Source organism: Pristiophorus japonicus, chromosome 11 (assembly GCF_044704955.1).
Source record: "Pristiophorus japonicus isolate sPriJap1 chromosome 11, sPriJap1.hap1, whole genome shotgun sequence".
Lineage (NCBI taxonomy): Eukaryota > Metazoa > Chordata > Chondrichthyes > Pristiophoridae > Pristiophorus > Pristiophorus japonicus.
In genome coordinates this window covers 165737993-165754094 of record NC_091987.1, presented here as the reverse complement: position 1 = coordinate 165754094, position 16102 = coordinate 165737993, and the positions used below count along the sequence as shown (strand labels likewise).

The window sequence follows — 16102 nt, the reverse complement described above, 5'->3', positions numbered from 1 at the left end:
AAAAACATCTAGAAACCCAAAATATAATAATCACTAGTCCCCAGGATTTCAAAAGGGAAAGACTTGCTTGACCAACCTCATAAAATTTTTTGAAGAGGTAACAGAGAGAGTAGACAATGGTAATGCAGTAGATGTAATTTATCTAGATTTTCAAAATGCCTTTGATAAGGTTCCCCATAATAGACTGATGAACAAGATCAGAGAATGCGGAGTCAGGGAACAAGTAGCAGAATGGATCGCTAGCTGGCTTCAAGACAGAAAGAAGAGAATCGGGGTAAAGGGCAGCTATTCAGTGGCAGAGGGTGGGTAGTGGTGTTCCACAGGATCAGTGCTGGGACCACTGCTGTTCACAATTATATTAACGATTTAGACTTTGAAATCAAAAACATAATTTCTAAATTTGCAGATGGCATCAAATTGGGGGGATAGTCAATACTGAGGAGGACTGCAACAAATTACAGGAGGACATTAATAAACTTGCAGAATGGGCATATAATTGGCAAATGAAGTTCAACACAGATAAATGTGAGGTATTATATTTTGGTAGGAAGAATTGGGAGGTCACTTATTACTTGGACGGTGCGAGTCCAGGTGGGGTAGAGGAACAAAGGGATCCCAGGGTACAAATACACAAGTCACTAAAAGTAGCGACACAGGTTAGCAAGGCCGTAAAAAGCAAACTCAGCACTAGGGTTTATTTGTAGAGGGACAGATTGAAATGGAGGGAAATAATGCTAAACCTGTATCGAACCTTGGTTAGACCACACTTCAAGTGCTGCGTACAGTTCTGGTCACCATATTATAAAAAGGATAGAGAGGCACTGGAGAGGGTGTAGAGGAAATTTACAAGGATGATACCAGAAATGTGAGGGTATACATATCAGGAAAGGATGAACAGGCTGGATTTCTTTTCTCTAGATAAAAGACTCAGGGGTGACCGAATAGAGGTCTTTAAAATGATGAAAGGTTTTGATAGAGTGGATCGACAGAGAATATTTCCACTTGTGGGGAAGAGCATACTAGAGGCCATCAATATAAGATAGTCACCAAGATATTCAATAGGGAATTCAGAAGAAACTTCTTTACCCAAAGAGTGGTGAGAATGTGGAACTCGCTGCCACAGGGAGTGGTTGAAGGGAATAGGATAGATGCATTTAAGGGGAGGCTAGACAATCATATGTACTGTATATCCTATGTAATCCTATGGGCTCAATTTTCCCCAATGCTGTTTTTTGCCGTATTTCAAGAGCTACGCCCATTTTTTGGGGCCCAACTACGCCTCCCAAAAATTGAAAGTTTCCCCGTTATAATTTTTTTAAATTGGCATCGCGCAGCCCATCCGTAAGATTTGGGGGTGGAGCCTAATGTCTGTGCCGAAAAAGAATGCCACCCCTTCTGTGCATGCACGAAAAAAAGATGTTTTTGACGCTATAGGCACGCATGCCCGGTACACCTCCCGGTCTGCATTCAGCCATTTTTAAAGAGCCAGTTGTGTGAGAACTTTAATTCTCAATGAAAAAATCGGAGCTGCAATATGCAACGCAGCTTAAGGACCAAGAATTTCTCACAAGAGGAAGTGGATGTAATAGTTACTGTGATTGAGGGTGGATGGACACCAGCAGCGGTCACATAAAATTTTCACCCAAGAAATGAAGAAACGCTGGACCCAACTTGCACAAGATTACTGGTAGTGACCATCAGGTTGGAGGCCAGTGCAAAAGAAGTGGTCAAGTAGTTAGTGTAAGTAATATTTTCATTTATTCACTGGAATTGCAATTGTATATGTCCCACGCAACAGAATGACACCCTCTGTAAAAAAGTTATATTTATATTTTCATCTTTGCAGAGGAAGGTGGCACACAACAAAAGGGAACGAACCTGAACAGGAGGAGGCCCGGCAAATCTGCAGCCACTGACACCCTTGGAAGAGAGAGTTGCTGCTTTGATGAGTCCTACCTGGAGAAAAGCAACCACCACTGCACAAGCTGGGCCCACACTCGAGGGAGGGGGTAAATCCTGCAAATTCCACAGTCTGGCTTTACTAAATGTTAAGTACTGCGCGGGCTAGCCATGCTTCGGTTCATGGGGATGTCTCCATCAGCTACGCTTCGGTTGATGTAATATGCTATCATTCATCGTGGTCCTTCAAATGAGCCTGCTGCCTGTGCTGTGTGAGCCTACTCATAACACCCACCCTGCCCCCTCCTCTGCTGCTAACCATTGGTCTGTTATACTTTGAAGAACTTGAGGCCAATCCAGACGAGGCTGAAGCCGATGCAGAAGAAGATTCATACGCAGACGAGCCTGACGAGGAGAACATCTCAGAATATGACCTTCCAGACCAAGACTATGGAGGTGAGGGGGAAGGGGAGGGGCAGAGGGAGGATGAAGCCTCCACTTTGTACTCACTCTGGAGGTGGTGCCGGTTCCACCCATTGAGGTGCCAGCCCCTTTCCTGAGTGGTACAAGTATTGGAACATTCCATGGTTTCCAGCAGGATGCAGCGAGCCACATCCAGGTGAGGAGGGGAAGGAGAGCTCGACAGCGCTCTCCTGAGATGCAGGATGTAACAGATGTCATTCAGATGATGGCAATGAGTGCGGAGAGCATTGACCTTATGCGATCACTCTTGGACACCATCAGTGGAGTGGGTGATGAGATATCGGGACTGTCGGGAGAACACTCACAAGAAATGGGAACACTGTCTGGGCACATGAGGAAGGGAATGTTGAGACACCATCAGGGCACGAGGAAGGGAATGTCGGAGTTAGCTGCTGCAATAAGGGAACACGCCCAGACCCCGTGTCCATTGGCTGAACCAACTGCCACTCCCACTCCAATCCGCAGATCAGCCTCTGAAGAGGCCCAAGCCGGGCCTTCCACATTACCGCCTGACCTGACCCCCCCCCACCCCCATCAAGAAGTGCACATTACCAGAGATGCTCGAAAGAATAAGCTTGGTATCAACCAGAGAAATGCTGCGCCACCACCTGCGGGCAGAGGTGGAGTCACCAAGACCAAGCGCGGTGGGCGGTCTTAGAATAAGGTGTGCAGGAGAGCTGGGTGCAGCCTTTCTTTGCTGCTGCTGTTGTTATTATTATTGGTGTTACTGTTGTAACTACTCAAATTAAAAGTTTTTTGTAAGTTATGTAAATTTACAAGTTTAAAAGTTTGTAAGTGAACTTAACTGAAAACTTTAAAGTTTGATACAAGAATATTTTTATCTAAGTTATGTACAAACAAGTATTAAAATTTTGAATAAAATATATTTTAAATTATAAGTGAATTATTTCCATTATTTCTTCCATTAACAACACAACTTTTTGAACTAAAGAATCATCATTTCCATTATTTCATTAACGCAACAGAACAGATCCAAACAGTAAACACTAAGCTGGGTGGCGGTGTGAGCTGTGAGGAGGATGCTCAGAGGCTGCAGGGTGACTTCGACAGGTTAGGTGAGTGGGCAAATGCATGGCATATGCAATATAATGTGGATAAATGTGAGATTATCCACTTTGGTGGCAAAAACAGGAAGGCAGAATATTATCTGGATGGTGACAGATTAGGAAAAGGGGAGGTGCAATGAGACCTGAGTGTCATGGTACATCAGTCATTGAAAGTTGGCATGCAGGTACAGCAGGCAGTGAAGAAGGCAAATGGCATGTTGGCCTTCATAGCGAGAGGAATTGAGTTTAAGGAGCAGGGATGTCTTACTACAGTTGCACAGGGCCTTGGTGAGGCCTCACCTGGAATATTGTGTTCAGTTTTGGTCTCCTAATCTGAGGAAGGACATTCTTGCTATTGAGGGAGTGCAGCAAAGGTTCACCAGACTGATTCCCGAGATGGCAGGACTGACATATGAAGAAAGACTGGATCAACTAGGCTTATATTCACTGGAATTTAGATGAATGAAAGGGGATCTCATAGAAACATATAAAATTCTGAGGGGATTGGACAGGTTAGATGCAGGAAGAATGTTCCCGATGTTGGGGAAGTCCAGAACCAGGGGTCACAGTCTAAGGATAAGGGGTAAGCCATTTAGGACCGAGATGAGGAGAAACTTCTTCACTCAGAGAATTGTGAATCTGTGGAATTCTCTACCACAGAAAGTTATTGAGGCCAGTTTGTTAAATATATTCAAAGGGAGTTAAATGTGATCCAAAATGGATCAAGGGGTATGGAGAGAAAGCAGGAATGGGGTACTGAAGTTGCATGATCAGCCATGATCATATTGAATGGTGGTAAAGGCTCGAGGGGCCGAATGGCCTACTCCTGCACCTATTTTCTATGTTTCTAAACATTATCCATTTGGAATAGTTGCTGCTGAGCCTTCAGGCAGGAAAACGTTCACGGATGAGCTGCTGGCACAAGGCTCAAGCAATCGTTAAAGGGGCACGACGGCCCGCCCTCCTCCGCCGTCGTGCTCTGGGTTCTGGTAGTTGCATGGCTTCCTCGTCCTCTGCATCTTCTTCCTCATCATCAGCCACTCTCACCTCAGGTGGGTCTTCTACTACCAGCTGCTGCTGCCTCATGATGGCTAAGTTATGCAGCATGCAGCACACAACAGTGAACTGACCAACAATCTCAGTAACCTCCGGAATGGTCCAGGCATCGGAAGCGCTGCTTCAAGATGCTAATGGTGCTCCCTATTATAATGCCCGTCGCAATGCGCGACATGTTTTATCCTCGGTCAGTTTCTGTCCGGGTTACACGTAGGGGCATCATGAGCCAGGAACTGGAAGCTAGGCATTCAATAAAGAAACTAAGTCGAATACAATTGTTCAATTTTTGATTTTTTTTTTCCAAAGTACCACCCCACTACCGAATGTCTCCTCACCGGGCTCAAGGGTCGGCCAGCAGAATCATTCCCTCGCCTGGACACAGTGGCTCAGTGTCTGTCCGCCACCACCCCCGCCCCGGGCTTCTTTTGAAGCTGCTGTATAGCCGAAGGGTTTTTATCCCTTCAGTTTGGTTTCCACCCCACCTCCCCTGGGCTTCTTTTGAAGCCGGGCCAGTGTCCGGGCAAGGGAGCGATTTTGCTGGCCGCACTCCGACCCTCGAGCCCGGTGAGGAGACGTTCGGTGGTGGTGAGGTACTTGGGGAAAAAAATCAAAAATTAAAGAATTGCATTAGACTTCCATTTTCTTCCTTTTTACTTTGAAACAATTAAGCTTCATGATACATATTCTCTGCCTTCATGAGTCCCTCTAAAACTTCGCCGAAAAACAATGGCGTATTTCTGCGCTGATTTTTGAATGTGCGCTGGTTTTTCTTAAGTGCCCAGAAGGTTTTTTTGAGTGGTCACATATGCAGTCCTAGGAAAAATGTAAGTTGGCCAAACTTGCTTAAATGTGAAAAACTGGCGCAAACATCATGACGCAATAAAATACTAACCTAAAAAATTCATAACTAACCGAGTTACGCTGGTGCAGAAACTTTGGGGAAACTTCGATATTTTAAATTACGCCAAAAAAAGCGGTGCACGCCAAAATAATGGCGCAGATAACTGGGGAATAGTACATATATAATTGGTTTACAATTTTGACCAGGATTCTGAAGCCAACTGCAGGACTACAAATTCACAGCAGATGGCACTAGAGTAGAGCGAGCAGCAAAAGGACACAAATAAGGATTTGAAGAAAGATTTGGATCATTCAGGCAGTTGGAAGATGAAATGCAACACTGACACGTGTAAAGTGCTGCACAGTAGATAATGTAATACGTGACAAAGTACAAATGAAATGGAATAGAAGTATCTCAGATCGAGACACCTGGTATTCACTAAGGAGGACACAAACAACCTTCTGGATATAAAAGGGGTCGGAGGGTCTAGTAAGGAGGAGGAACTGAGGGAAATCCTTATTAGTCGGGAAATTGTGTTGGGGAAATTGATGGGATTGAAGGCCGATAAATCCCCAGAGCCTGATGGACTGCATCCCAGAGTACTTAAGGAGGTGGGCTTGGAAATAGCGGATGCATTGACAGTCATTTTCCAACATTCCATAGACTCTGAATCAGTTCCTATCGAGTGGAGGGTAGCCAATGTAACCCCACTTTTTAAAAAAGGAGGGAGAGAGAAAACAGGGAATTATAGACCGGTCAGCCTGACATCGGTAGTGGGTAAAATGATGGAATCAATTATTAAGGATGTCACAGCAGCGCATTTGGAAAGAGGTGACATGATAGGTCCAAGTCAGCATGGATTTGTGAAAGGGAAATCATGCTCAACAAATCTTCTGGAATTTTTTGAGGATGTTTCCAGTAAAGTGGACAAGGGAGAACCAGTTGATGTGGTATATTTGGACTTTCAGAAGGCTTTCGACAAGGTCCCACACAAGAGATTAATGTGCAAAGTTAAAGCACATGGGATTGGGGGTAGTGTGCTGACATGGATTGAGAACTGGTTGTCAGACAGGAAGCAAAGAGTAGGAGTAAATGGGGACTTTTCAGAATGGGAGGCAGTGACTAGTGGGGTACCGCAAGGTTCTGTGCTGGGGCCCCAGCTGTTTACACTGTACATTAATGATTTAGATGAGGGGATTAAATGTAGTATCTCCAAATTTGCGGATGACACTAAGTTGGGTGGCAGTGTGAGCTGTGAGGAGGATGCTATGAGGCTGCAGAGTGACTTGGATAGGTTAGGTGAGTGGGCAAATGCATGGCAGATGAAGTATAATGTGGATAAATGTGAGGTTATCCACTTTGGTGGTAAAAACAGAGAGACAGACTATTATCTGAATGGTGACAGATTAGGAAAAGGGGAGGTGCAATGAGACCTGGGTGTCATGGTACATCAGTCATTGAAGGTTGGCATGCAGGTACAGCAGGCGGTTAAGAAAGCAAATGGCATGTTGGCCTTCATAGCGAGGGGATTTGAGTACAGGGGCAGGGAGGTGTTGCTACAGTTGTACAGAGCCTTGGTGAGGCCACACCTGGAGTAGTGTGCACAGTTTTGGTCTCCTAACTTGAGGAAGGACATTCTTGCGATTGAGGGAGTGCAGCGAAGGTTCACCAAACTGATTCCCGGGATGGCGGGACTGACATATCAAGAAAGACTGGATCAACTGGGCTTGTATTCACTGGAGTTCAGAAGAATGAGAGGGGATCTCATAGAAATGTTTAAAATTCTGACGGGTTTCGACAGCTTAGATAAGAACATAAGAACATAAGAATTAGGAACAGGAGTAGGCCTTCTAGCCCCTCGAGCCTGCTCCGCCATTCAACAAGATCATGGCTGATCTGGTCGTGGACTCAGCTCCACTTACCCGCCCTCTCCCCGTAACCCTTAATTCCCTTATTGCTTAAAAATCTATCTATCTTTGACTTGAAAACATTCAATGAGCCAGCCTCAACTGCTTCCTTGGGCAGAGAATTCCACAGATTCACAACCCTCTGGGAGAAGAAATTCTTTCTCAACTCGGTTTTAAATTGGCTCCTCCGTATTTTGAGGCTGTGCCCCCTAGTTCTAGTCTCCCCCACCAATGGAAACAACCTCTCTGCCTCTATCTTGTCTATCCCTTTCATGATTTTAAATGTTTCTATAAGATCACCCCTCATCCTTCTGAACTCCAAGGAGTAAAGAACCAGTCTACTCAATCTATCATCATAAGTTAACCCCCTCATTTCTCGAATCAGCCGAGTGAATTGTCTCTGTACCCCTTCCAAAGCTAGTATATCCTTCCTTGAGTAAGGTGACCAAAACTGCACGCAGTACTCCAGGTGCGGCCTTACCAATACCTTATACAGTTGCAGCAAGACCTCCCTGCTTGTACTCCATCCCTCTCGCAATGAAGGCCAATATTCCATTTGCCTTCCTGATTACCTGCTGCATCTGCAAACTAACCTTTTGGGATTCATGCCCCAGGTCCCTCTGCACCACAGCATGTTGTAATTTCTCCCCATTCAAATAATATTCCCTTTCACTGTTTTTTTTCCCCAAGGTGGATGACCTCACACTTTCCGACATTGTATTCCATCTGCCAAACCTTTGCCCATTCGCTTAACCTATCCAAATCTCCTTGTAGCCTCTCTGAGTCCTCTACACAACCCGCTTTCCCACTAATCTTAGTGTCATCTACAAATTTTGTTGCACTACACTCTGTCCCCTCCTCTAGGTCATCTATGTATATTGTAAACAGTTGTGGTCCCAGCACTGATCCTTGTGGCACACCACTAACCACTGATTTCCAACCGGAAAAGGACCAATTTATCCCGACTCTCTGCTTTCTGTTCGCCAGCCATTTCTCTATCCATGCTAATACATTTCCTCTGACTCCGCGTACCTTTATCTTCTGCAGTAACCTTTTGTGTGGCACCTTATCGAATGCCTTTTGGAAATCTAAATACACCACATCCATCGGTACACCTCTATCCACCATGCTTGTTATATTCTCAAAGAATTCCAGTAAGTTAGTTAAACATGATTTCCCTTTCATGAATCCATGCTGTGTCTGCTTGATTGCACTATTCCTATCCAGATGTCCCGCTATTTCTTCCTTAATGATAGTTTCAAGCATTTTCCCCACTACAGATGTTAAACTAACCGGCCTATAGTTACCTGCCTTTTGCCTGCCCCCTTTTTTAAACAGAGGCGTTACATTAGCTGCTCTCCAATCCGCTGGTACCTCCCCAGAGTCCAGAGAATTTTGGTAGATTATAACAAATGCATCTGCTATAACTTCCGCCATCTCTTTTAATACCCTGGGATGCATTTCATCAGGACCAGGGGACTTGTCTACCTTCAATCTCATTAGTCTGTCCAGCACTACCTCCCTAGTGATAGTGATCATCTCAAGGTCCTCCCTTCCCACATTCCTATGACCAGCAATTTTTGGCATGGTTTTTGTGTCTTCCACTGTGAAGACGGAAGCAAAATAATTGTTTAAGGTCTCAGCCATTTCCACATTTCCCATTATTAAATCCCCCTTTTCATCTTCTAAGGGACCAACATTTACTTTAGTCACTCTTTTCCGTTTTATATATCTGTAAAAGCTTTTACTATCTGTTTTTATGTTTTGCACAAGTTTACCTTCGTAATCTATCTTCCCGTTCTTTATTGCTTTTTTAGTCATTCTTTGCTGTTGCTTAAAATCTTCCCAATCCTCTAGTTTACCACTAACCTTGGCCACCTTATACGCATTGGTCTTTGATTTGATACTTTCCTTTATTTTCTTGGTTATCCACGGCTGGTTATCTCTTCTCTTGCCGCCCTTCTTTTTCACTGGAATATATTTTTGTTGCGCATTATGAAAGAGCTCCTTAAAAGTCCTCCACTGTTCCTCAATTGTGCCATCGTTTAGTCCTTGTTTCCAGTCTACTTTAGCCAACTCTGCCCTCATCCCACTATAGTCCCCTTTGTTTAAGCATAGTACTCTCGTTTCTGACACAACTTCCTCATCCTCAATCTGTATTACAAATTCAACCATATTGTGATCACTCATTCCGAGAGGATCTTTTACGAGGAGATCGTTTATTTTTCCTGTCTCGTTACACAGGACCAGATCCAAAATGGCTTGCTCCCTTGTAGGCTCTGTTACATATTGTTCTAAGAAACAATCCCGTATGCATTCTATGAATTCCTCCTCCAGGCTACCCCCTGCGATTTGATTTGACCAATCGATATGTAGGTTAAAATCCCGCATAACTACTGCCGTTCCTTTTTCACATGCCTCCATTATTCCATTAGATGCAGGAAGAATGTTACCAATGTTGGGGAAGTCCAGAACCAGGGGTCACAGTCTAAGGATTAGGGTTAAGCCATTTAGGACCGAGATGAGGAGAAACGTCTTTACCCAGAGAGTGGTGAACCTGTGGAATTCTCTACCACAGAAAGTTGTTGAGGCCAATTCACTAAATATATTCAAAAAGGAGTTGGATGTAGTCCTTACTACGAGGGGGATCAAGGGGTATGGCGAGAAAGCAGGAATGGGGTACTGAAGTTGCATGTTCAGCCATGAATGCATTGAATGGCAGTGCAGACTCGAAGGGCCGAAAGGCCTACTCCTGCACCTATTTTCTATGTTTCTAAGTAGCAGTGGATTTTATTCATAACATCGAGATAACATGACGAGGCAATTCATAAAAACAATCTGCATTTTGTATAGCACCTTTCATTTGGATAAATGTCCCAAATTGCTTCACAGAGGTGCAAAAAACATATACAATGGCCACTGAGCTAATGGAGAGATATCAGAAGGGGTGGATAAAAGTTCAGTCAATGGGGTAGGTTTTAAGGTGTGTCTTAAAAGAAGAAGTGAGTGGAGAGGAGGAAGGGTTCCGGGACAGAATTCCAGACCGTGGAATTCAGGCAGCTAAAGGCAAACACAGCCAACACTGGAATATGATAATGGCCAAGACTGGAATATGATAATGGCCAAGACTGGATGTCAGACAAGCAATTTATTGGCACAGAGGCAGCGAGGGATTCGAGACAGAGTTGGGTGCCATCAGCATACTGTGCAAGCTGATCCCATGTCTGCAGATGATGTTGCCATGGGATAAGCATGTCGTTGAGGAAGAGGAGGGGGCCTCAGGGGACTCCGAAGGTGGAGGGGTGGAAAGAGAAGCTCTGACTACGATTCAAGAGGTAAGACTGGATCTAAACAAAGGCATCCCCACCACGCTGGGCAACGGAGGCGCAATTTGTGGATGGATGGTGCAATCGACCATTGAGGAGGACTGGGAGGGATAGTTAGAGAATGCGGCTTATGATTTTGGTTAGGGCTGTTTCAGTGCTGTTGGAATGTGGAAACCTGATTGGAGAGATCTGGGAGGTGACAACATATTCGAAGACTTTGGGAATGAAAGGGAAATTGAAGATGGAGCAATAATTTATAAGGACAAAAAGCTGAGTGAGCTTTGAGGAACTGGATGATGATGGTTTTGAAAGGAGGGGTGACAGTGCCTGAGCAGAGGAAACCATTTACAATGTTGGCTAGCATGGGAGCCAGGAAGGGAAGTTCAATGATCAGTACTTTAGTACTCGGAACTCCTTCACGGCAAACGAGTCATGGGTGGGCAGAGGAAACGTTACAAGGACACCCTCAAAGCCTCCCTGATAAAGTGCGACATCCCCACTGACACCTGGGAGTCCCTGGCCAAAGACCGCCCTAAATGGAGGAAGTGCATCCGGGAGTGTAACTCGAGTCTCATCGCTGAGAGCGTGCAGAAATCAAGCGCAGGCAGCGGAAAGAACGTGCGGCAAACCAGTTCCACCCTCCCTTTCCCTCAACGACTATCTGTCCCAGCTGTGACAGAGTCTCTGGCTCTGGTATTGGACTGTTCAGCCACCAAAGAACTTATTTCAGGAGTCGAATCCGAGGGGCTGCATATGATGATGATGATGAGTGTAAATAGGGTCAAGGGAGCAGGAGGTGTCTCATGGAGATGAGCTTAGCGAGGGCATGAGAAGAGGGGAGAGAAAAACACAAGAGAGAGAGGGAGGATTCAGGGAGAGGATTGGGGGTCACTGAAGGGAGGTTTGGCTCGGTGGACAAGGGGATTAAGGAAATTAATCAAATGCTGGGATGCATGTCACGAGAACAGTGTCATACAAGCCTAGTGGGGTCATAATGAAGTTGTATAATGCAATGGTCAGACCTCACTTGGAATATGTGCACAATTCTCGTCACCAAACTAGAAAAAGGATGAGCAAGCACTGAAGAAGGTGAAGAGAAGAGCAAACAAACAAGTTCAAGTGCAAGGAAGAACTCGAAGGAAAGAATAATGCCAATAGCTCAGAGGGAGGACTAAACTCATTGGAGTATATAAAATAATAAGGCATGGGATGTGGAACTCCCGACCACAAGGTGTAGTTGAGACAAATAGCAGATGCATTTAAGGGGATGCTAGATAAACACAAGCGGGAAGGTTATGCCGATAGGGTGAGATGGAGAGGGATGGGAGGAGGCTCGTGTAGAGCAAACACATCGGCACAGGAAATTTCCTGGATCATACGTTCTAGCAAGTGGTCACCCGCTAGCCATAGAAAGCTCAGGACAGTAAGTGGGTGGCAATGTGGCAGGGTAGAAAGGGACAGGCAGTACACGAATGCCCCAGGAATGCGGCACTCTCAAACTGGTTTCCAGTACAAGTTAGGGTGACAACACCTTGATGGAGTGCAATGTGGACCATGGCACCATGAGCCAAAGAACCGCAAAGTGTCGGAATGCCGAGGTTATACAGAATTCAATAGTCATGGGAGCAGTCAGGTGTTTCTTCAACTGGCAAGACAAGTCCTGCAAGGTGTGTTGCCTTCCTGGTGCCAAGGTAAAGAACATCACTGAGAGAGTACAGAGCATTTTGCGGGGGGGGGGGGGAACAGCCAGAAATCATGGTCACGTGGGAACCAATGACATCGGAAGGAAAGGGTTGAGGTCCTGCAGTCAGATTTTCAGGAGCTTGGGCGAAAGTTAAAAGCAGGACCTCAAAAGGTCGTACTCTCAAGTGTAAAAATACTTAACTCATTGAGATTAGCCCTCCTCCAGTTAACAAGGCATGGCTCAGATAGATTGGAATCAAACATTGGTAAATCAAACAGTACAACGTGACCAAAACAGAAAGGCCAGCCAGTCAGCCGAACGTCAGTGGTGGGTAAAGGTTCAGAAACTGAGGAGCCAAGTTCCCACAGAAGTTGCTCCTTTTTTTTTGGAGTATCTTAAAAATCGCAATTCTCCCCATTTAGCTTGCTCCAGTTTCAATGAGTTAGTTCAGTTTCTTTTTAGTTCAGTTTTTTTCCCAAAAGTGGGCGTTACCAGCCTGTTTTGGCCATTGAAGCAAGTTTAGACAGCCAATAGTTACTCCAAACTAGCTTAGGCCAGCGTCTGTGTCCACTTTTGTACGCTCAGAAAAACCTTACGGACACTTTAGAAATCAGGCACAGGTAGCCAGAGAGTGGGGGGGTGGGGAGTGGGGGAGTGGGGGGAGGGAAGTTAGAGGATTTTCCAAAGCACTAAACACCTTCACAACAACATTAAACAAGCATAAGTACATTTAAAGCACTAAGCACTAAACAAAGCACAAAAAGTAATAAGCAATTAATTAACAAAAAAAAATGGAGAAACTCTGCACCTAAAAATCCAAGACCAAAGTAATAAACAATCCATCAATCAATAACAAATAAAAAATAGAATTCCTGCCTTTATGTGAAGGGACGGCAGCGGGCCACCATTGAGGGGGGGGGGGGGGGAAGAGGAGGAGGGGGCGGGGGAAGAGGAGGAGGGGACGGGGGAAGAGATGGAGGGGGCGGGGGAAGAGGAGGAGGGGGCGGGGGAAGCGATTTACTACAATGGTTCCAAGGATGGGGGGCTTCAGTGACGTGCATAGACTGGAGAAGCTGGGGTTGTTCTCCTCAGAGCAGAGAAGGTTAAGAGGAGATTTGATCGAGGTGTTCAAAAACATGAATGGTTTTGATAGAGTATATAAGGAGACACTGTTTCCAGTGGTAGAAGGGTCAGTCACCAGAAAACACAGATTTAAGGTGATAGACAAAAGAACTAGAGGCAATATTGGGAAATTAAATGTTTTACACAGCGAGCTGTTGTGATCTGGATTGCACTGCCTGAAGGAGTGGTGGAAGCAGATTCAATCGTAACTTTCAAAAAAGAGAATTGGGAAAAATAATACAGGTTGATGGGGAAGGAGCAGGAGAATCGGACTAATTGAATAGTTCGAGCAATAACCGGCACAGGCACGATGGGCCAAATGGCTTCCTTCTGTGCTGTATCATTCTGTAGGCCAGTTGGACCGAATGGCTATTTCTCTGCTGTACATTCTCTACAATTTAATGCATATCCAGAATATTATGTTAAAGGCAGACAAGTAAAATGAAATAAAATACCAGAAAGAACTGCTTAATGTGAGCAGCGATTAATGTATGTGAACAATCTCCTTGGCTGCTGGGTGCACACCAACGTAGGGGCATTCAAAATGCAGGCAGGTGGGGTCGGAAACTAGAGAAGCAACTTTTGATCGGTTTAATCGTGTTATCCCAACTTTTCCCTTTATTTTGTTCTCATGTAATTCACCAGCCTGTCCTAAAATACAGGAACCCTCCACCAGCCTATCCTAATCATCATCATCATCATCATCATAGGCAGTCCCTCAAAATGAGTTTTCAGGTGACTGTACAGTCCAATACGGGAATTACAGTCCCTGTCACAGGTGGGACAGAGAGTGGTTGAAGGAAAGGGTGGGTGGGGAGTCTGGTTTGCCGCACGCTCCTTCCGCTGCCTGCGCTTGATTTCTGCATGCTCTCGGCGACGAGACTCGAGGTACTCAGCGCCCTCCCGAATGCACTTCCTCCACTTGGGGCGGTCTTTGGCCAGGGATTTCCAGGTGTCGGTGGGGGCGTTGCACTTTATCAAGGAGGCTTTAAGGGTGTCCTTGTAACATTTCCTCACTTGCCGTGTAGGAGTTCCGAGTAGAGCGCTTGCTTAGGGAGTCTCGTGTTGGGCATATGGACAATGTGACCCGCCCAATGGTCGAGTGTCCTGTCCTAATATACAATGCACAGAAACCCTCCACCAGCTTGTCCTAATATACAGGCACCCTCCCCCAGCCTGTCCCAATATACAGGTACCCCCCTCCCAGCCTGTCCCAATATACAGTGCACAAAGAGCGCTCCATCACATCAGTTTAACAGAAGATGCGCTGCACAGATTAGAGCTGAATGTTGCTCTTTTGCCTCCCTACCTGCTGGGTGGTTGCGTCTTGTTGGATGTATGCTACCTGGGACTGATCTGTGAAAACAGCCTTTAAAAACAAAGAGAGGGCATTAAACAGGAAGAATATTTATATAGTTACTGATCTTAATTAAAGACATGAATCTGTGGGTGTTTCAAGGTCCCTTACCGCCCCAAAAATAGCCCCCTGCATTCAGTACCCAGCAGTAAAATGGTTTTGCAAGGTTACAATAACATGCATTTGTCTAGTGTCAATAACGTCGTAAAACATCCCAAGGTGCTTCACAGGAATTATACCAAATTATGATACTGGGCCACATTTTTTTTTTATTCGTTCATGGGATGTGGGTGTCGCTGGCAAGGCCAGCATTTATTGCCCATCCATAATTGCCCTCTTGCCTTCTTGAACCGCTGCAGACCATGTGGTGAAGGTACTCCCACAGGGCTTAGGGAGGGAGTTCCAGGATTTTGACCCAGCGACAATGAAGGAACGGCTGATATATTTCCAAGTCAGGATGGTGTGTGACTTGGAGGGGAACTTGCAGGTGATGGTGTTCCAATGCTCCTGCTACCCTTGTCCTTCTCGGTGATAGAAGTCACAAAAGGTGATATTAGAACAGGTGACAACCTGCAGGCCCCAAATCTGACCCGCGATCTTCCAGATTCACCATTATCTCCAACACTGCCCTCCCAACCCAAGACTACTGGTGCCACACACTGAGAAGACAGTGCTTGGACCAGACTGAAATTCAATTTGGATTAAATGTTTACATCTCCTCACGGTCTAAGGTAAAATGTTTACCCAATAGAATCTCTGTTGCTGAGGAGATGCAATTCAAGTCTTCCACCAACTCGCAACTAATCTGACCCGTGGGTGCGGTGTGAAGCAGCCATCCAAGGGCCCCACTCACTGGTGTGCAAAGCACCCACCTCCCTCCTTCCTAGTCACATGGCTCGAAGGCCAGTTGGACTACCAAACCAACCTCAGTGTCCCACAGTCTCCTTTCAGAGGCCCCAAGAGAACTCAAGGTTCAGTAGCTCCACTGCCACACAGTCCCAATGTCTGCAGTGACCGATACCCTCTCCCACATACCTGCGCCCCATCGGCTTGGTGAATGTACAACAGGGTATGTTCCGCCCCATCCACAGATGTGTAGGATGTCCCATCTGACGTGTAAACCACTTGCTGAGACGGTCGATCCTGTTCATCCGTGTAAACAATCTGAGCAACAGCACTGTTCTCCGGAACAAAATGTACCTGGAGAAGGAACGCATCTGGTGAAGAAAACCTAGGGCACCAGGAGAAGCAACAGAGAAAGTCCAGATTGGCACTCAACTAAACCCACTCACTCTTACAGCTCAAACCCAAATCACTTCCCCATTGGCTCCCTATGATCTACCAGCTGTTTGTGTCAAAG

At 45.6% G+C, this 16102-nt stretch overlaps 1 protein-coding gene across 3 annotated transcripts in view; it reads right to left on the bottom strand.

Moving 5' to 3' along the window:
- Nucleotides 1–16102, bottom strand: part of prdm10 (PR domain containing 10) — a 187255-nt gene that overhangs the window by 134762 nt on the left and 36391 nt on the right. For all 3 annotated transcript variants that reach the window (XM_070894241.1, XM_070894243.1, XM_070894242.1), the window contains exons 3-4: nucleotides 15778–15942; nucleotides 14695–14754 (exon numbers count right to left, since the gene is read on the bottom strand). In XM_070894241.1, coding sequence (XP_070750342.1) covers nucleotides 14695–14754; nucleotides 15778–15942 — 225 coding nt within the window. The remainder of the gene's footprint in view (nucleotides 1–14694; nucleotides 14755–15777; nucleotides 15943–16102) is intronic.